Source organism: Chelonoidis abingdonii, chromosome 4, assembly GCF_003597395.2.
Source record: "Chelonoidis abingdonii isolate Lonesome George chromosome 4, CheloAbing_2.0, whole genome shotgun sequence".
Lineage (NCBI taxonomy): Eukaryota > Metazoa > Chordata > Testudines > Testudinidae > Chelonoidis > Chelonoidis abingdonii.
The window spans coordinates 88350610-88371305 of NC_133772.1; the positions used below are offsets into that span (position 1 = coordinate 88350610).

The following is a 20696-nucleotide window of genomic DNA, read 5'->3' on the forward strand; positions in this document are numbered from 1 at the left end:
GGGTCGGCAGGGGTATATATGCGGTGCCGCAACGGCACCACGCCAGGGGGCACCTGCCGACCCACCGGGTGTTGCTAGGGGAAAATTCTTCCGATGAACGTGCACTCTGCGCGCGCACACCTACTTGGAATAGATATGAGCAACACATCTCGAAGAACAGTTACAAAGGTGAGTAACTGTCTTTTTTATTCCGACTTCCTCTTCTCTTTTTGAGATTGGATCAGTACAGCACAAATCCCCCCTCCCACCTGAAAGATCCTGGATTTTTCCTTGAATCCTGGAGTAAAAAAATGCTTCTCACTCAAAAATGAAGATAATGTTTCTTTCATATTAAAGACTCAAACTAAGATAAGAGAAGAAGTGAGGACTGTCCCTTAGGGTGTGAATACTCTGATTTGATTGGTTGTCAACATGCCACTCTGATTCAGTCAACAAGAAGAACCCAGGACTGTGCATATTGATCTAGTCACTGAAAGCAAATTAGCAGGTAAACGAGAAAAAAGTTTATCTCTTGCTGCAGAAGGACTCCCGACATCTGAGTGTGGGGTTTCCCTTGCTCCATTCATCTTGGCAAATCCTCTGTAAGAACAGTAGATACAGCTTAATCAGTCCCATTTGGAAATCCTTAGGATGCCTTCCTTGCTGTGCTACTTCCTGCTTTCTCTCTCTGCACTCAGTGACAACCCCATTTTCTCTGCCCTGCAAGTAACAGGAAAAATGCTTGACTCTCATGCTGTCTGTGGAACTACAAAGAACCTGCTTTGCAAATCACTGTTACTCTGAGACCAGTTACACAGTGGTGTATAAAAACCACATTGCAAGCCAGACCTCGCATTTGTAGCTTGCCCAACCCAACCTCAAGCCCAAATATGGAACAAAGACCCAAAAGTGAGGCACATTAGAAAATCAGTGTAATAAATCTCAGAATGATGTGGTGGTAATTTCCTTAACATAAATGACATTAATTTCTGTAACTTCAGTATCATGATGCAGCATGACTAATGTTCCATATTTTTCCTGTGAATGATTTACATTATCAGTTGGATGTTTGTGTTTCATGAAAGTAATTTTGACTCTGTAATGATGGATGTTTGTTTCATGGAACTATTAAGAGGATGTACAAAAGGAGTGAGAGTCTCCATGCAGCTGTTGAATTCAGATTCCCCAGCAGGGTGCATGTCACAATCAAATCCCAGTTTGCTTGTTTTTCACAGAAGTAGATTGAATATCACCAGTATTAAATGTGAAATGTGTCCTGGGACCTAATGAGTGAGTTTGATTTTAGCAGCCAATGGTGTCACTATGCTAATTATGCCAAACGCCCTTTGAGCTTTCCAGCACTTTAAGACTATTTCTGCAGCAAGTGCCAGTGAAGTGTCTGTGATATAAAATTGCAGATTTGATGGCAACTGTCATCAGCCTCATTTTCCAGCAGAGGTGAATCCAGGAGGCTTTTGTGGCCAGACTCACATTCCATAATCATTTCCACTGCTGATGAACATTACAAGCTCTGACCATATATGTCTGTACACCATGGTGACTCAATGGGAACTATCTGCTGCCTTGATCAAAAATCTCACTTCTTTTATCCTAGCCTATGAAATACTATTCATCATCTTCCATTCCTGACTGCAGGATCTTGTAATTTTTGTAGTATAGCTTGTTAAGGATTACTTTTTATTATGAAATTGGATGTGTAAAACTTTTATAAAAATATGCAAAATTCTATAAAAATAACACACAAAACTTAGTTTACTCCTTTGGCTGGCTCTGTTCTCCAGCAGGGTTCTTGGTGAATGTGACCTTTTCAGCAGAGATAATGCTTGTTTTCACATGCCATACATTTTGTCTGAGGATGGTAGAGAATTTTATTTTCTAGTTCTGTAAATCAAATGTCATTTATTAAATTAGCTGTTACTTTTCCAATAGGAACATAATGATTGATGGGAACAATAACACTTTGAACATACAGTGTCAAGTCTGCATTTTAAAGAATGTGATCTGTATAAGATAATATTCCTATCTTTTAATTTTTTCTTTAATTTTCCAATATAGGTAACAGTACCCAGACCATCAGTGGCATCCCCCCAATTTGCCTCTGAGAGCTTTCATTATGGCCACCAGCTAGAGAAGAGGGACAGAAACACTCATCCTATGGAACACACTGTGGAATTTTCCTCTCCTAAGGAGAATTTGCCTGGACTGGTAGTGACAGAGGGTGCGCTTCCCACTAGTACCAGCAGAACAGATCTGGTACTGCAATTAAATCATATCAACCATGAGGTGCTTGAGAGGGAATGGCACGTCAAAGAATGTGTCAGACTCGCAGACTGTGGCCAAAAGGACCTACCTGAACAATGTAGCAGTAGGGAGGAAGAAAAAGAACCTGGAAATCTCGCTGTAGAAACTGAAGAAAGAAGGCTTCCAGTGGTTTCTGAGGATGCCATAAAAATGTCTCACAAAGGGCAGAGTTCTTCTCCACCAGGGAGCTCAAAATTTGTGGAAGGGAAACCTCCAGCTGCTATTGAATCTGCTGATGAATCACAGCCAAGGACTTCCTGCTTGGTGCCAAATTCAGATGCAAACTATGAGGTACTGAAGTCAGCAGCAGCTGAGACATCAGAGGTTTCACCATCAAGAGTCATAGACCTATTTGCTGATGTGCAGGAAAATGGTTTCCATGATAATGAAGAAATTGATCATAGTGAAGACTTGGAATGCCACCAGATGGACCTTTCTACATTTTTTCAGCAGGAGGGCAAAAGAGAGAAAAATACCCCCAGAAATGGAGAGCTGTTTCATTGTATGTCCGAGAATGAGAGTTCTCATCAATCTAAGAAAGACTTGGTTAGGTCACCCTTTGTAGTCAGACAAAGTCGCATACCAGTTTTAGCACAAGAAATAGACTTGACATCAGAGTCCACTTCTGTTTCAGCAAAGGAGAAGCTTCTCCTAAAGAAGGCCCATCAGCCAGATTTGGTCAGGCTAGTTGTGGAAAAGAGACAGCTCAAGACTTTCCTTGGTAACCTCTCAAGTGCCTCTGACAAGTCACTGGAGGAAAAAGTGGCTGCTGCTCCTGTACTGTTTTCAGAGGATGACGTCTTATCCTCCTTTTCCAGAGTGACACTGGACTCTCATTTGGGCAAACAATCTGAGGATGGCTCTTTGTCACCAAGTAGCTCTCAGTCCAGAAGGAGCAAGATTCCAAGGCTAGTATCCTGGGCTACAACTGATCAAGTCACCAGTTCAACCTCAGCTCAATTCTTTCCTCATCCACCCCCAGGAAAACCACCAACTAGGCCTGGGGTAGAAGCCAGGTAATACAGATGAACTAGAAATGCATATTTTATTTTAAAATAGCTTTGATCTAGCTTGCAAAGAGTATCGTGTGATTGTCCAAAACGTCGGTTATTTGTAAACCAATTTCTTTTTAAAAATCCTGGATTTGAGTTATCTGACCACAAGAATGCATTTGAGAAATATCTTAACTGTTTTTTTAAAAGCTTTAGCTTTAACATGTCAGTTAGATATTAATAATATCTTGAAGTGTTACAGAAGAATGTGACAGCCTTCCAGTGAACTCTCCAATAGATAGCCAGAATTTTCAAACCCAGGTTCTTAAAGTTATAGCTATATTTAGACACTTAAATAAAAATGACCTGATTCTCAAAAGTGCTGAACACTCACAAAACCCATTACCAAACAAAGCACTCTTTTATTTAGAAGCCTAACAGTTTGAAAATTTTGATGAACAATATTAGACATAATTGGTTAGGATCAGATCATGACTGATTATGCACAGAAATGAAAAGGAGCACAGAGAGAATTCCAGAAGCTCTTCTTCACCCCTGGACATCTATGCATGGGCAGCCATAATCCTGTTCTGTGTATGAGTAGACTACAAGTATAACAAGAGTGTTAAGTGTCACCAGTGATGCAATACCCTCTGAAGGAAAGTGTAGTAGGATTACTTTGCCCTCTTCCACACTGACAGACTGCAGCCACAGTGGTAGACAGGGAGTGTATGCTACCCCTCCGAAAAAGGAGTTGATAAGCACCGCCCTTCAGTATGCACCTTCCAGTATTATCAGCAAAATAAGTATGCATGTATGCACTTTGACACCTCTGTCTAGTACTTAAAAAGACATTCTTGTTATGTGTTGGGGCTTACACAAACATGGGTACTGTATCCCTTTGAACTGGACACAAACTAAAACCCTAGATCCAGATACCTCTGAACTTTAGGTTAGTTCAGATCCAGATGTGAACTCTGCAGCTAAGGCCTGTCTCTAGTTTCTACTTATATTATGTTAGTATATATTCATTGTAAAGGACAAAGCACAATAAAATGGTGGAAATAATCTCTCTTCATTTCTTTTTAAGATTACGCAGGTACAGAGTTCTAGGGAGCAGCAACTCAGACTCAGACCTTATCTCTCGTCTGGCTCAAATCCTTCAGAATGGATCTCAAAAGCCAAGGAGCTCCACCCAGTGTAAGAGTCCAGGAACACCACATAGCCCAAAAACGCCACCTAAAAGCCCTATCATCCCTCGACACAGCCGCAGTGCTTCCCCTAGGAGCTCTTCCTTACCCCGTACAGCCAGTTCTTCACCATCCCGGGCTGGACGGCCTCACCATGACCAGAAGAGTTCATCCTCACACCTTGGGAGGAGTAAATCGCCTCCTAGCCATTCAGGCTCCTCGTCCTCTAGGAGGTCCTGCCAACAAGAGCACTTCTGCAGCAAACCAAGCAAGAATGGTCTAAAAGGATCCAACAGCTCCTGCCACCACTCCCCAAACACTAAAACCCCCACAGGAAAGAGCAAATCGGCTAGTAAACTTAGCAGATAGGAACTGAGCCTTGACAGGTGTAAAAGGCTTCTTGTTATTTGATGCATGTTGTGTCTGTGTACTGTGTATTTAAACAAAAAACAAAAAAACCCAAAAAACAAAACAAAAAAATCAGTGTTGAATCCTCGCTTTCAAAAGAGAGAAAATATATGATAAATTATTTGACAAGTCCATAGTGTGTAAATGAGTGGCCAGGCATTGGCTAATGACAGGCAGCAAGCAGATCAGGGAGGGTGGTAGAGGCCAGATAAGGACAGACAAAGATGTGTGGAACATTTGAAGTTAAAATTATCTCTAAAGTGAATGTTTTAATAGGGTTTTTTATTTATTTATGGTTTTTATGTTGTGTACTTAGGAGATTTGGCCTAATTATTTAAGGCCTTTCTCAAAGAATATGTAATAGAACGTGAAACATTTGGTTTTGTTTCCACAATGATACCACCACCTCTGAGACAGGTACTGCTCAGGCATTTATTTGTAGAATTGTAAATAAGCACATTATTTGGAACATGATATTTCTAATTTGTGAGTTTTTTCAGTGTCAGACTGTGAACATCTCTTTCTGAGTCATTCAGTGTCCATCCCATCTCCCCCTCTCCAATGGCACAGATTCCCCTATCTACAGAAAAATTACACGCTTCACCTGTATACTGATGACATTTTAAAAATAAGTTTTAACGTTTTCTGAGTTTTATAGTATTATTTTGCAGGGCATTTGTCTTTTGTTAGTATCCAAGAACCTTTAAACATCAATCATGTTGCTTTTTTCCTTCTTAATCCATGGTTCTCCCCTCCAGGCCTGTATTATGTACATTCTGGAGAAAGTCATTCCAATCTGAGTTATGGGAGAAAAAAGGAAGAGTCTTCAGGCTGGAGGGTTGTTGCAGACTTAGCATATACTGCTGTGTGTATTTTGGTCAGAAGTATGTAAACCTGTTTGTCTGAGTGCAAAAGAGAGCCTTTGTTACAACAATCATTTTCCTGTTAGCTATGGACTACTTAAACCTTTATTGACCTTATTCACAATGATGCTGTCTTGACATTAAACCCAAGATAGCAAAGCTGAGAAGGAGTAGAGAGAAGTACAAATTCAGATTCATTTTTTACCTTGGAATTTAGGTTAAGTCTAGAAGATGGACTTTATGTATGTATGTTCTCCGTGCTGAAAGGTGAGTGCAGAGCCTGTACACTTGCTAGGTTATAGCTAAGAGGAATAAAGGCCTTCACTCTCACTTCCTACAGAATCTAAATGAGAATATTTGGCAATATAACCAGAAAGAAAAAAAAAAATCTCAGAAAACTTCTATGTTGGGATTTTTGTCTTCACTTTTGACCAAATCTCTCTTAGGAAAGCCAGACCCCTTCACTGTGAATAAAGTCCATGGTGCCTATTTTCCCCAAACAAGTTCCTTTAGTACTCACTTAATATGCTGTAGAGGATCATTGTAGGACACTTTAGGGATATGGCAGCTTTTACTATGTTCAGAAATGGATAGTGGATCAGAATAGTTTAAAACACGGGAATACAAGTCTGAAAGGGATACATTAGCATCCCGAATACTACCTGTCCCAGGGGTGCTGGATGTGTGGAAGCACTGTCAGTTACTGATCTGCTTGCTGTAGTCGTATGCTTTCCTAGCCAGCATCTGTGCTTTTTATTTAACCTCTATTTGCTGCCAAACTAGTACCTTTGCATTGAAAAGGAAATATTTCCTCTCTGAGCTAACACATTTCTGATGCTGCATCACAGCTGCCCTGGAGCTGCATTGAATTTCACTTGTTCTATCAGAGTGTGTTGGGATTTTCTTCTTCCTCCTGTGTATACTGTTTTCCATAAGTAATGTAGCACAGTATGGAACCTTAGTTTAATTCAGGTTTCAAGCATTGCAGTGGAATGCAAAAGGTAGGGCATACCTGCTCTTTCTGAAGAAACTATACCATTGGAAAGGCTTATTCTTTTGTATTATATTGTATTATAGGTACTATACTAATGATTGCATGTGCTCATGGTAAATTATATAATATAAATATTTATAAATATATATATATATACATATGCTTATATAAATTCACTTACTGTTTCTCATTCTCCATTTGTAATTTATGATACAGTTGTTTTTCTGTTGCGTGTCTGAATACTCTTGGCGTTGCATCTCTCATTTCCTGAAAATAGTTTCCTGGCATCCACAAAGTCAAATAGCCTTCATGCCTCAGTACAGGGCTGAAGGGTTGGTGATGTGTCAGCAAGCCAGTGTTTTGTGTCTCAGCCTTTTCCTTTTATTTATATTTTTGTGTGTTTTTCTGTTTGCGTGTGAAACAGGAGCACAGACTCAGAGGTACTGTATCTTTGATTATAAGATAGAATTTGTAATTACTGTTTTTTCATTTCACAGTGTACATTTTTAAGCTGCAACATTGCTCATGATACAGTAGCAGTGACAGTTAATAAATACCTATTAGATGACTATGACAAAAAAAAAAAAATCAAACCCCATCTTTTCTTCTTTGATTTCCTTACCTGTCACCTTGCAGTATACACTAACGAGAGTTGGATCCCATTGTAGACCTCTCTCCCCAAGGCTCTGCTGATACTGTCTCTTAAGGCATTGTGGCAGCTTATGATAATTTTTAATTCTCAATTTTCTGAGGAGCATTCGCTTTGGTCTTTGAGTTTAAGTCCTATATGAGTGAGGTGTATGGAAGTTTTGGCATTAACTTCAGTGAGGGCAGGTTTGGGCTCTGTGCCTTTCCCCTGAAATATTGAAAATAAAGTATTTACATTTTATCTCTGATACAACAGGATCCAGAACCAGGTAATCACTGTTACTGTAAGAATAGTTTGTTTTACGGGTGAGGGGAGACATAAAACTCAAGATATTTTCCTTCTCTCTGCCAGAGTAAAATATATCCATATTGTTCAATATTACATACTAATGAATAAAAAAGAGTACATTGACCTTGTAGAAATATATTACTATTTGCACTTTTTGCCAATACAAAGAGAGGAACTACATCAGAATGGGGGAAAGCACAAAGAAGAGGATGGTGCTTTTGGCATTTTCAGTGCAATGATGGTAAAATAACTTTGTCCCTGGTGGTGGCTTACTGCCACAGATTTTGTAGCTGGTTAGAAATGGAAGCAACTTTACGTTTATGGATAGGTCAAGTTTACAGCCTCTCTTGTACTTTTCTTCCTACTTTTACTTTGTTGGTTATATAACTCCTCTCCCGTGAAGGTAACAAAATTGAGTATTATGAACTAAACTATCAGCAAATGTAGCTATATAGTAATCAAGCCCTGTGTAATTGCCATCCTTGTAATATTTCTAGAAGGGCCTCTGTAATCATCAGTGACCCTATAAAGAATAAATCCCAGCAATGTAAATATATAAATTATTATACATTTAATTCCAGTTATTTAAAGCACCAAAGGACAATGGCCCTGTGTAAAGTCCAAGTAAATGGCTTTGTGCAGAGAAGCTCCGCCATGCTTAGAAAAGGGAGAATCTTCCCCGGGGCCCATAGAAGCTGCAGCCATTCTGCATGGTTTGCAGAAGCTTCCCCTTACACTAAGGGTAGTTCATGGACCCACTGGCTATACCCTCCTTCAATCCTAATCTCCATTTCTGTGGAGAGAACTGCCATGCACCAAGACATACAGGGCTTTCAGATTCCTCCTGCACAGTTCCTCTTCAGTATTCTCCATGTGTTCTGAAACTGGCAGTTCCACTGCTTTCGGGGGGCTTTTGTGGCCAAGTGGGGGAAGTTGGGAAAGGGGCAGAATTTCCCCTTGCCTAAATGACTGCCAAGCCCTCCAGAGCATTTTTTCACAGCTGTCAGTATGGATCCCTTAATGTATTAAATGAAATAAAATCCAGCATTTGATATTTCACTTCCAAATAACAGATTTTTGAGCTGCTATTTTGCAGTGAGCTTAGTTTGTATTTTTTTAAAATGTATCTTAGTATTGGCAAAACCTTTTCAGGGTACACTGACTATATTAACTATAGGCAAAATCCTGCCCCTGACTTAATGAGTTATGCGACATGCTGGAGTTGGCAGAGAAAAGGATGCTAAGCATACATCTGCCACTAGAGCAGGCCAGGGTGGATTAGGGTGGGAATAGGTAACATGCTGCTAGGTGAACTGTGCTACTGCTCTGAAAAAGGAGTCATACTTAGCCCCAGCTACCAGTATATATGTTAGCTGGCTGGGTGAGTGTGGTGGGGCAGGGCATTCCCTGTAGCCGGTAAGCATATTCTCTCTAGGAACTACAAAGTAAAATCCTGTCTTGATGTTTGGTGAGAAACAAGCTCCCTGTGCCCTTACCTCACAGAATACTCATGAAGCACAGGGCTCTATCTTGTCCTATATGTTTAGAAGTGGGCTGATGGGCTTTTCATCTTTCAAGGCCTGAGTTCTGAGACCTCCATTCCATGCATTGCTGGGCATTTGTGATCATTAACTATAGCAAGGGAAACACTGATGTTGGTCTTTAAAAGTAGTTCCATTCACCTTCCATTTTTTGGATAAAAGTGTGTGGGAACTACCTTAGCTATTGCCTCCTCTTTGTTAGAATTCAGCTGCCAGAACTAGCTGAGGCCCACTGTACTTTCATTTAGTTTGACCTCCTCCTTGAACTACCCTTACTTATCCCTGTTCTAATTGCCACACCGCCCCCTTTCCAAATCACAGGCATAATCCTACAGTCCTAATTTGGGCAAAAAGCCCATGCTCCCTATAACTGCAGTAGCATTTGTGGCAGTGACTGAACTGTAATGTGCTATAAAACCACATTCTTCTCTCCTTCCCTAAAGTAGAACTTAGGCAACTTATACTACAGTCTCCCTATCTGCCAGCAAGTGACCTTTTCCACAGTGAATTGTACATTTTCCCCAGAACTCTAAAGGACATGAATTCTAGTAGCAATATCAACATGAGAATGAAGAGCTGCCAGAGGGTAATTATTTCAATCTCTTAAAAATGAGTTAGTGGCAAAGAACTGGTACATACCTCCCACTACTGTTTGATATAATGATTTTTTTCTTTGTTTCACCTAAAATATTTTTGCACATTTCATTTCAGTGACAAAATGAACCTTCCAAAAATAAATGGGAGGAATGAGTAGCAATTACAGTCCAATTGATTTCTGGTCATTCGGGTATAAAATAACTATTTGCTTTCTTATGGGCCTGATCTTGTGAATTGCTGAATGCCAACTCCTGTTGACTTCTGTTAGAGTTGAGGATGCTCAGCAGCTTGCAGAATTAGGCTGATAAAGTACACACTGTCATTCCAAATGTCTTTTGGTTCATCTATGCTTCCACTGTAACAGTCAGGGGACCTGGTTACTATATTGATAAAAGCTGTAGTACTTAAGCATGTCCCTGTGTTTAACTGTTAAAAGCTGTGGATGGCCCTTACTGTTACTGGAGCTTTTAGTACAATGCCTAATCCTTTCATGTATCTCTTTGGTGCAAATGCAAGGAAACTAGCTAGTGAACAAATGAATCTTAAGGAATACTTAAGTCACCACAATATACATAAACACCCAATCTGTACTTTTCTGGCCTCCTACCTGAACTCCCCTTCCCCTGAAAGACAAACACACAAATCTCTTTGGGAAAAATAAATTAAATAAGGGGGAACTTGGATTGTGTAATGACTCATACTACCTGGGTTTCCTGTAGGATGCTGTCTAAAGCAGAGGAGTTTGTGTAATCACAATCACAGCAGGCTCTATAGTCTGATGCTTTAAATCATTTGTCTTTATTTTAATAGAGTCAGATATCCCTTTAAGACAAAAATATATAGAAGTTTATTATCTCTAGGTACTGTATGTTAACTTAGTGGCTACTCCATTCAAGTTTTGTTTTCTATTTTGACTTTCATTCCATCCATTGTCACTAACAGTGTCTCTTAAGAGTAACAATGACAAACCTCTAGTACTTGCAATCTTTCCTGTATAGTATAGCTGTTTTTTGTTAGCCAGTCACTTTCCAAGATGCTCAGCATGCATGCCAGATAATCATGGGAATGACTTTCTCCCTTTGCAAAAGTTCACTGAGGGGAAAATTATATTCAGAAATTAGTGTGTGGGTGATGCATAAAGCTAGCACAAGAGAGTGTTCTGAACTGCAAGGCTCAGATATTGACCTGAACGTTCTCAAAGATTCATGGTATCTGGAGCCTCTGTTTTGGTTAGGGTCCATCTCTCATTAGTGCTGGAGACTGTGCAGTGCAAAACTTGAGCTTGAATATAACAAAGGCTTTAACTGAAATGCTGAAATAAAGAAACCCTACTTATATACAAATGGGTATATGATGATTCAAATGTTTTGCTTCTTAGGCCTTCATCAATATCCTTATCCAGTGCAAATGTTGGCTTATATGATCTATAAGTTTTACTGTCTACTACTTCCATTCCTCCTGCATATGGGTAACTTAGATCTTGGGCTGGTCCAGCCATTTTCATGCAAGTGAAACTCTCATTGAAGTCAGTGGAGGTTTTGCCTGTGTGTGGACTGAAGGAATGGGTCCACTGTGAGGATATTTACAGTTGCTGGTTATTTTATTTGGAAAATGAATGTGTTGTGGCCACCATGCAGACCTGTATCCCTTCCTAGAGATATTATAGCAACTGCTGTGATGGGTGGAGAGCACATGGTCTCGAAAGCAATATCACGAACAGGCTGCCCGTAAGAGGTGTTGACCATCCACAACTCTCAAAAGGAATTTAACTACCTCCAGTGGGAGTTGCAGGTGTTAGCCTCCTTTCAGAATCCGTTCATCTGTGAACTGCCCAGTGTATAGGGTGCTCTAACAGCAGGACAGTTTGCATCTTCCCCCAAAGATACAATGTTGGTGGGCCTTGTCTTCCCATGTATGGAGAATGGGAGTCATTTGGGGTCTCAAACCCCTATCTACTGCATGGCAGAGCAAGGTCATGATAATTTGACACTGGGGAAGTCAGCCTTTTTTTAAAAAGCTGTTTCACACCCCCTGTGCTTCCACCTGCCTGAAAGAATCCCAGAAGTAGGTTGCTTGGAAATCTTCCCTGGCCAGAGCAAGGTTCCAAAGTCTTCCACTGATTTCCCCCTTGAATTAGCCCAGACACAAGCTGTTATGATTTTCAACTGCTTTCCTACAAGTATCAAGTCCAACAAATAAAGGAAATCACCAGCAGTGCTTAGGCACACGTAGTGAACTTCTGAATCTGTGAACCGTTGGCTGCTAATCTAAAATCTTGGAGCAATACCACAAAGAAATGAAAATCTGTAAATCAACTAAAGATAGAACATTCAGTGAATCCAATAAGAAGACATTTAACAACTCAAGATTTAGTCTATGGTATAATTCATTTATGTTTTTCCCAGAGCTTATTAGTTACCATTTTGAGAAGCAATTGTTGAGTCCTCCAGACTCTCTTGCCCTGTATTTGTCCCCGTTTCTTCCCCTTGCCCTCCCCCGTGAAATCTTGTAAGCCATTTTTTTTTTTCTTTTTGCTCAGGCATCCAAGAACATAAGTTTTGGCAGAACAGCTAATACCCTTGTAACAGTCATTTGTATATAAAGGTGTAATTATTTATTTTTTCCCATTTGTACCATATCAAGGCTTTGTACAATGTTTTATGTTCTGTTTTCAAATTATTTTATATTTTATTTTTATAAACTGGTTCTAAATAAAATATTCATTCAGCATGCAAAACTGCAATCCTTGACTGCCTATGAATGATGAGTTTACTGTTTTTATAAAGCTCCTAACCAATTATTTTTATAGCCTATTTCTTGATTGTTGTAACTCTGAACTTATAAATGGAGAGAAGCAGCACCAATTGTGTTATGACATACTTTTTTGTTACACAGAAACTACACAGTGGAAATGTGTTGGTATTAGAGCAAGCAACAGTGAGATGTTCATGTTGCAAACTGGAATGGTTGAACCAAAGAGCTCCTACTGATTCAGCAGCCTCATACTCCTTATTACAGTGGAAAGGGTAGACACTTTAGCTTTGCTCTATTTCTTGCCCCACTCCCTCCATCCAACCAAGCAATGATTCTGCTACAGGTCAGGTTCAGTGTAGTAAAAATATGGCAGATTCCAAATATGACATTCTGAGGCCTGGTCTACACTAGGAAGTTAGGTCAATATAACTATGTCATTCAGAGGTGTGAAAAATCCACACCCCTAGGCGACACAGTTAAACCGATCTAACCCCCAGTGTAGATGGTGCTAGGTGGATAGGAGAATTCTTCTGTTGGCCTAGCTACTGCCTCTCAGGGATTTGGATTACCTGTGCCATCAGGAGGACCCCTCCCATCACTGTAGGTAGTGTCTTCATTGAAGCGCTACAGTGGCATAGCTGCAGTGGTGCAGCTGTGTTGCTGAAGCAGTTTATGTGTAGACACAACAGTCCCCTTGGTTACCTTCCCGCCAGTCAAAAAGATCTCTCTGGTTAGTGTCTTCATAGAGTGATGTCAATTATTCTCTGTGAGATAGCTTGCTCGGTAAGATGGTCCTGGCCTTGCAGCCCCATGAGGAGACCAGCCTCATTTGTGTACAATATATCTGAGCTGCAGCAATTACGGAAGTGAAGGAAATAAGGCTCTTGTAGAATCCAGACAATTTTCAGTACCAGTGTTAGTAAGTCACAGGTTGGTCTGATTAATGTTACTTCTGTTATTCGGAGAAGATTTTCCTCCTTTCATCTCTCTCTGGTAAAACAGGTGCAGATAGGCTTAATTCCCTTCAGTGGTTATATTTACCAGTAACATATGTGCATTTCTCATTCCCTATATGCTATATGTCTGGTTTGTTACATGGCAAAAAGCAATATTTTTGGTGAAGTCCACAGCAGCAGGGAACAATTCCATCAGCACTATTACAGCTATACCACCACCTGTGTATGCTATGCCAGTGCTATGCTAGGTAATGGTAACAAAAATTAAGAGGCCAGTCCTGACCCCATTAAAGTCAATAGCAATACTCCACTGGCTTCCACAGTAGCTGGAACAGGCCCTCACCTATTTTCTTTTATGCAAATAATCTCAAGCCACTTTACACGATAGGAAGCATAAATCCGGAATTCATTTACACAGTAATAATCCCAGAAAATGATGTCTTGGTTTAAAAACAGGAAGGAATTTAGTGGCGTGCTTCAGGAGGGAGAAGTTTCCCAGGCAGGCCTGCTGAAAGGAAAATCTTGGATGCTGTATATTAGATCAGATGAGCACATAAAGGAATGACCACTCAGGCGTATGATGATGGGTCAAAATAGCAATTCTATACACTTTGTACTGGAGCCAATTTACAGATCTTTCACTGCTCAAAAACTTGGTTTAAAAGTGGATCATATCACAATCTGATCCCTGATTTATGTAAGTAAATGACATAACTACTATAGCGTCTCTCAGTATGCCTTGGTCATGATCACACTTGAGGTACTTGTCCACCTACTGTTCCTAGAGTCTCAGGAATTCCACAGCACTTGATCTACAAACATTAGCTGCTTCTGAATTGAAAAATCCAATTGCTCATAGCAGGGACTTAAACTTCAGGGTGATAAAGGCTCAAGCTAGGCTCTACCAAGCAATGTTGCCACAGAGCAAATGCAGCAATTCAACAATTGGAGAAATGGCCTCAAAAGAATGTTGAACAGTTAAGAAGTGGCTGCTATAGTCTGGACAAGCTGGCAGTCACTGCCCAGAATGATTAGGTGAGCTTTAGAGCACAACATTTCACTAATCTAACTGAATGTTACAGAAGCATTAATCACTACTTGTTCTAAGAGAACAGAAGAGGCAGGAAGGCTGCTTTTCAGTTAAAGGAAATACAACTTGATGAAGCCTACATCTCAATGAGTGGAATCTGAATAGGCGACCCCCCAGCATGTTGATATGTGCACATCAGGCCAAAGAGGAATCCTATGCTATTCCCAAGCAATAGAAAGCTTTTAATATCACAGGCATCAGGAACTAGTTTTGGACTGGATCAATTTTAAGAAAACCTGGTAAGTGATTAGTAAAATAGTTGTACCAATCACCTGCAACAACTACTTTTGTGAAGTAAAACTTCTCAGAAGCCAGACTATCCCTAGCCTGTATTAATGCCCATTGTAGATGTACTGTATGCTTGTGTTACAGTATAATCTTGCACACTGTACACAGACTAGGGCAATGAGGAAGAACACATCCCAGCAATATTACTACTGCAGGTTTGCTTTTAATTAGAGAGCAGCTGCTAGATTAAAAATATATATATACATGCGCTGAAGTTAATATAAAGAATAAAAGGGAATCTTTTCATCAGAAGTGAAGGGAAACTAATGTGTTGGAGAAAGTAACGCAATAGTTTCCAAAGGTGATGACAAAAGAACCCTACTTTTGTATTTGTGATCCTAGAATCTCATACTGATAGAACACCCCTAAGCTCCAAAGTCTAAACTACTTCAACCATGCTGCCAGCAAGTAGCACACATCTTTGTGCTGGTGTAGGGTAACAGTCCATCCTTGTCTCAACTTTTGGTTTCTTTCCTTCTGTTGTAGAAAGTAAAGTAACTGCTAACAGTAACTATCGTGGGGGATAGAAGGTTAGGTAAGTGCCTCCTCCCCCTACTTCTGTATAATACTAGCTGGAAAAAATGTCGATGGGAGTATTTAATTTTGACACTGTATGCTCTTGCCGATTTTTAATTTTTCAGATATTTCCTTTCAGTCATCTGGATAGTTTGTTTGAGATTCATTCTTCAGCAATACCTGAGGAGCTGCCAACTAAAATCACAGAGCTCTCAACATGATCAGGCCCCCTTCTACGCAGCTAGTCCCAAATGCTGGTTGTGGGAACTCTGTACAGGCTATGCAACTGAGATTTGCTCAACTTGCTCACCTGGAGTTGCAGTTTCACAGGCTGTAATAAGGGGATGTTATTTTGGAGCCCGAGGAAAAATCCTTGCACCACTCCCAACTGCTGGAAGCTGTTAATATCCTCTCAGCTTTATCACAGTTTCAAGCAAATGGCTTCATCATTACCGCAGGATTAACAGAAAGGTATCTCCTTAAAGTGCAGTACTACTGTCACAACTCATTGTAAAAACGATGTCTTACTTAACAGAGCCACATGCTTTCTCAGCTAAGAGTGGAGAGAGCTGGACTCTGGGTATGTGTACAGAGCAGGCATATGTACAAGTCACAATTTAAGAAGAACTGTTAAATAGCAATAGTTTTCCCTATTTTGATATTCAAACTAAATACATTGTCATCTGCATTTAGTTTGAATATCAGGAGAAGTAATGGTTCTCCTTGGCTCTTATTTGCTCCTGGGGTGGCATTTAGGAAGTGTTTTCTCCTCAGACTCTCCTTGCCCCCATCCTTTCTCTTCCCTCAGAATGTAGTATGGAACCATCTTTTTCTTCTATGTTTGTACAGTCCCTAGCACAATGTGGTCCTGATCCATGACTGGGGTTCCTAAGTGCTATGATATAATGATAAGGGAATGGAAGATCTTCTACCACTTCCACCCAAACAGAGGCCCAGCAGATGGAACTCTTTCAAGAGCCAGGAGAGAGCACTTGCTCTTCCCCAACCTAAGCCAAACCCTAACCAGTATACTCTGAGAAGTAAGTCTATTGTCAGTTCTGGACAATACAGGACATGGGGTTTTTTTCTACCTCTTTCAAATAGTGTGACTTTTGTCCCCAGAAAGCACGCTGGCTCTGTTGAAGACAGAACCTGGTGCTAAGCTATACCAGCAAAGATTGTTCCATATTGAGAGCAGGCATCACTCACTAGAAATGATTTTTTTTTTGCTATATTTCTCTTTTTTTTAAATTATATGACAAATAGTCTCCACTTTCATTGCAGTTAAGCAAAATGCTTCTGCAGGGAAGGTGCATCTGAAGAGCTGGAAATGAACAGTGATCAGATCGATCAATGCTGGATGAAATCTGAGCAGCACGTTCCTGGATCAGCAGCTCTGTGGCCTAGCTCTATCCCGTCCCCCCAGGAGGTAAAGTTGCCAAACTCTTGCAATACCTTGCACAGCTCAGATTTTCTTTTAAAGTCTTTTTAAAAATACAATAAAAATAGCAGATACTAAATTTAAAGTCAACTATTTTTTCAGTTGGATTTAAAAAAAATACATACCTTGCGTAACTAACAGATTCTGCTTCAGTTATTAAATAACTGTAACATTACCTTTGCACCCCACTCCATCATGCCTTTTATGTTCAAAAAGTCACACTAACCCAAAGAGGATACAGACAAGAGTCTTAGTCAAAATAAATTGGATTTTTTTTTTTTTTTTTTTTTTTGAAAGAAGGGGGTGAAGAAAACAGAAGAGAGACATTAACCAACTGCAACAGTTAGTGTTAACAAATGGGAGATTGGTAGTTAGTGTCAAATGCCACCTAATGTGAAACTTTCCCCACTGGGGAAAAAAAAGCAGGAGGCAAGTCCAATGTGCTCCATTATAGTCGCAGGGTGGAGCAGCGCATACAACAGGACCTCTAACATCGGTCACTTTACACATATTCAAGTTTTAAACATCTGCAAAACAGAAATAGTAGCAGCCATTTGGATGTTCTTTCTTAATGGTTCTCAGAGGTGGTCTAGGAAATTCTGAAGGGCCTGGTTCTTGAGACATAGAGCTGGAACTGCAGCTGCTGCTTCTGCTACTGCTTCCAGCCACCTGTGCTCTGCCTCTGTCCTCAGCTGGGGAGATCTGGGGCGACCCAGGACTCAGGTACCCTGCTGTGGTCTGAGTAGAGGTGGTGGCATAGGTGGTTGGGCCAGTGTTGTTTTTCACATAAACATTTTTGATAGCCACCAGTGTGTGTGCCATAATACTGAGGCTGTTGCTGAGATCTTGCATGCCTTGCTGCAGCAGCCGAAGGTTGTGGTTGACACTGTCAAAGCCAGACTGGATCACCTGCATCTGGTTCTGCTGGATCTGCATTAGGTCCTCTTCAGTAATTTCATTTTGGTCTGTCTGAGACCGGCCTTTTGTTTTGGCTTTTACTTTCCCAGACAAGCCACCCCCAGCTGTTCCCAGAAATGGCAGTTGCTCTTGGCTAGGTGGAACCACAGCCATGTCCTCAGAACTTTCTTCTGGCTCTACTACCTTCACTACTATTTCCTCTTTTAAGTTCATCTTCTCAAGGCAGGGTTGGTGGGATGGACCAGGATCATCTGTAAACCCTAAAAGGGCATGGAGGAGGACAAAAAAAAACAAAACCAGAAACAGGAGTCATCAGACTTCATTATCTTTGTGGTCAATCAAACCTCTACCTGTCCAGTGAGCACTATTGGCATTTATGTGGAAGTTAATACTCTGCTGTCAAGACCCTATAATGATGACCTGTACTGAATTATCCCCGAAACTTGTAGCATAGGTATCATCTCCTCTGGTAGGGAAAAAAATTGAAACATGCTCACTGTAAATGACATAGCTCTAGGTGTTGCAAATCTCAGATTGAAGTCACTTACTCCCCAAGCATTTGCTACAGAAGAGATTAAGTTCATTCCAAGCTGCTATTTTCCTCTCCCCCACCTCAGCACAAGAAACCCAGTATCTGCAAAGCAGAAACAAAGTGACATCCTATCTGAATTACTCTTCCTTGCCTGAAGTAAGTTTCATTGCACTAAAGCTCACACCTTGCAGACCCATGCACAACAGGGTGTAATTTACCAGTTGGCTGCAGTGTACAAAGGCTGGAATTTGTATGGTGGAATTGCAAGTGAGTGGAAGGAATGATCCAAATTTGCACATGTGCAGCTGGGTCTAATGCACCACATCCAAAATACGTCCGTTCATTTTTCACAACCTATCTGCAAAACCTGCCAACAGTTCAGCATCTATGTGACTTGGGTGAGAGGAGAAAACCACTATAAGCAGAAATTATTTTGAAAAAATTGGTTTGTTGTACAGTAGAGCATCCCTAATTTACACACAACTGGGACCTCTAGCGAATCAGCAAGTAAGTGAAGACTTTTTTTTTTTTAAATTGTTGAAGACAAGGATCTGCTGCTCAAAACATGCTGTGTTCTTTTCTTCTGACAACTATAATTACTTGTGACTTGATACTTTACGCAGTCTACCCATAAGGCCAGATAGTGTTCTATGAGATTTTTTCCCCCTCTTGGGGGCATAGAATGAGAAGGTGAACTGATAATGCTTAAGATCCTTACATTGCTTACCTTGACGATTAAGAGTAGTCCCACTGAAATCAATAGGACACCTTACAGGAATAAAGTTAAGCAGGTAAATAAGTATTTGCAAGTTGAGAGACTAACAATGCACTTTGCAACTAGATGTGCTAAGCACCAGAGAAACAGATTTAACACAAATAAAAAAAAGCCCCTATAATATAAATTAATTCTTCATACAAACAAGATATACATCTTGGACCCTAAAACACTGGAAGAGGGGGGTCATACTGGAACAGAGACTGGCATAAGCAAACACATGAAGCTTCAAGCCTAAGACTGCCTGGGGTAAGTCCCTCTTACATCTGTGTCATTTGCGATGTCTCCTGAGTAAAGGGGAATTGTGTGGGGGTTGGGGGGAGTCTCAGTGTTGCTCTGGACCTGTCTCTTAGGCTGCACCTCAGGGACAGGCTGCAGACCAACATCTACCACTGCTTAAAGTGAGGGAAGGAGTCACACGGGGTCACCGACAGGGCAAAAAAATAAATAAATCATTAAGAATGAACCAGGTCACTGGCGGGCGGGCTGGAAGTAAGCCGCGTTTTACCAAAGCTGCTGCTCCCAGCTGACAGGCGCCCCCTCTCCGCGTCCAATGGGGGGAAATAAGCACCCCGCCCCTCCAAATGCGGAGCCCTCCGGGCGCTGCAGAGGGGCTGAGCTGGCCTCTCTGCGGGAGGGATGATCCGCTCTTCTGCTCAAGACAAGTGACCTGGAGGGGCTAATCCCCCGGCTCCATGGCAACGCCGACTCCCGCGCGCCGGAGGCCCAGACCGGCGATGGGGGGCGGGCCCCGGCGGAGGTGCATGGGGCCCCGCTCCCCCCTCACCAGCCCCGGAGCTCACCGATGTCCACTACTGAGGCTCCGGGCAGGTCCAGCGTGTCGATGCCGCCCACGATGGGCACGGCCTCGGCGGGGCCCAGCGCGGAGCCGTAGGCCCGGTGGTGGTCGGGCTGCGGGGCGAGCTGGGGCATCTCCTCCGCGCACAGCAGCAGGCCGAGCCCCCCGGGGGGGCCGGCGGGGCCGCAGCCCTGCGAGAGGCGGCAGAGCTTGCTGCGGTCGCGCCGCTTCAGGTCCCTCCAGCGCTTCTTGAGATCCTCCACGTCGCGGGGGCAGGCGGCCACCGGGTTCACCTTGTGCCGGATCAGCTCCCAGACCCGCCGCTTCTGGCCCGGGGAGGCGCGGCCCGGCCCTGCCGCGAACAGCAGCTGCTCGTGCTTCAGCACCTGCTCGATCAGCACCTCAGTCTCCGCCTCGTTGAAATTGGCCTTGCGCCGCTTGGGCGAGTCCTCGGCCATCATCCTCCCCTGCGGGCGGGGCCCGCGGGCCGCCGCGATCGGTGCGCGGCCGCCACTACGCCACAGCCCGGGCCCTGCTCAGGAGACCAACGCCGCGCACGAGAGCGAGGGAAGCGCAAGCCCCCAGCGCAGGCGCCCCGCGCCCCGCTTGTTGACATGAGGAGAGGGCGGGAGTCGGTGTCCGGGCGGCCCCGCCCCGCGCAGGGAGCCAGCGCGCGCCGCTCCCCAATGGGAATCCCCGCTGAGACCCCCGTCCGCCCGACCTAGACCCGCCCACCACCGGCACAGAGCGTCCTGGCCCCGCCCCTTTCTGGCGTCACAACCACCCCCCCCCCGGCGCAAATCT

At 42.3% G+C, this 20696-nt stretch overlaps 2 protein-coding genes across 5 annotated transcripts in view; one reads left to right on the forward strand and one right to left on the reverse strand.

Annotated features, from left to right (window-relative positions):
* The window catches only part of TTBK2 (tau tubulin kinase 2), a 218576-nt gene extending 205790 nt beyond the window's left edge, over positions 1–12786 (forward strand). For 2 of the 4 annotated variants that reach the window (XM_032781488.2, XM_032781489.2), the window contains exons 15-16: positions 2056–3317; positions 4384–12783. In XM_032781488.2, coding sequence (XP_032637379.1) covers positions 2056–3317; positions 4384–4852 — 1731 coding nt within the window. In that variant the 3' untranslated portion in view covers positions 4853–12783. Of the gene's footprint in view, positions 1–2055; positions 3318–4383 lie in introns of all 4 variants that reach the window. The other 2 variants (XM_075065443.1, XM_032781491.2) reach the window with 2 other exon arrangements.
* Positions 12787–16943: 4157 nt separating this feature from the next.
* On the reverse strand, positions 16944–20645 carry LOC116825456 (uncharacterized). The gene is made up of 2 exons (XM_032781492.2): positions 19897–20645; positions 16944–18046 (listed from the first exon to the last, which is right to left on the reverse strand). The coding sequence occupies exons 1-2, from the start codon at positions 20351–20353 to the stop codon at positions 17388–17390; spliced, it is 1116 nt and encodes a 371-aa protein (XP_032637383.1). The 5' UTR covers positions 20354–20645; the 3' UTR covers positions 16944–17387.
* Positions 20646–20696: the final 51 nt, after the last annotated feature.

Bases quoted from the DNA above. Each gene is read 5' to 3' on its own strand.
- LOC116825456 (XM_032781492.2), bottom strand. From the start codon at position 20,353: ATGATGGCCGAGGACTCGCCCAAGCGGCGCAAGGCCAATTTCAACGAG. The intron at 18,047-19,896 runs GTGAGCTCCGGG...ATGCCCTTTTAG, and splicing joins AGCCTCAGTAGTGGACATCG to GGTTTACAGATGATCCTGGT.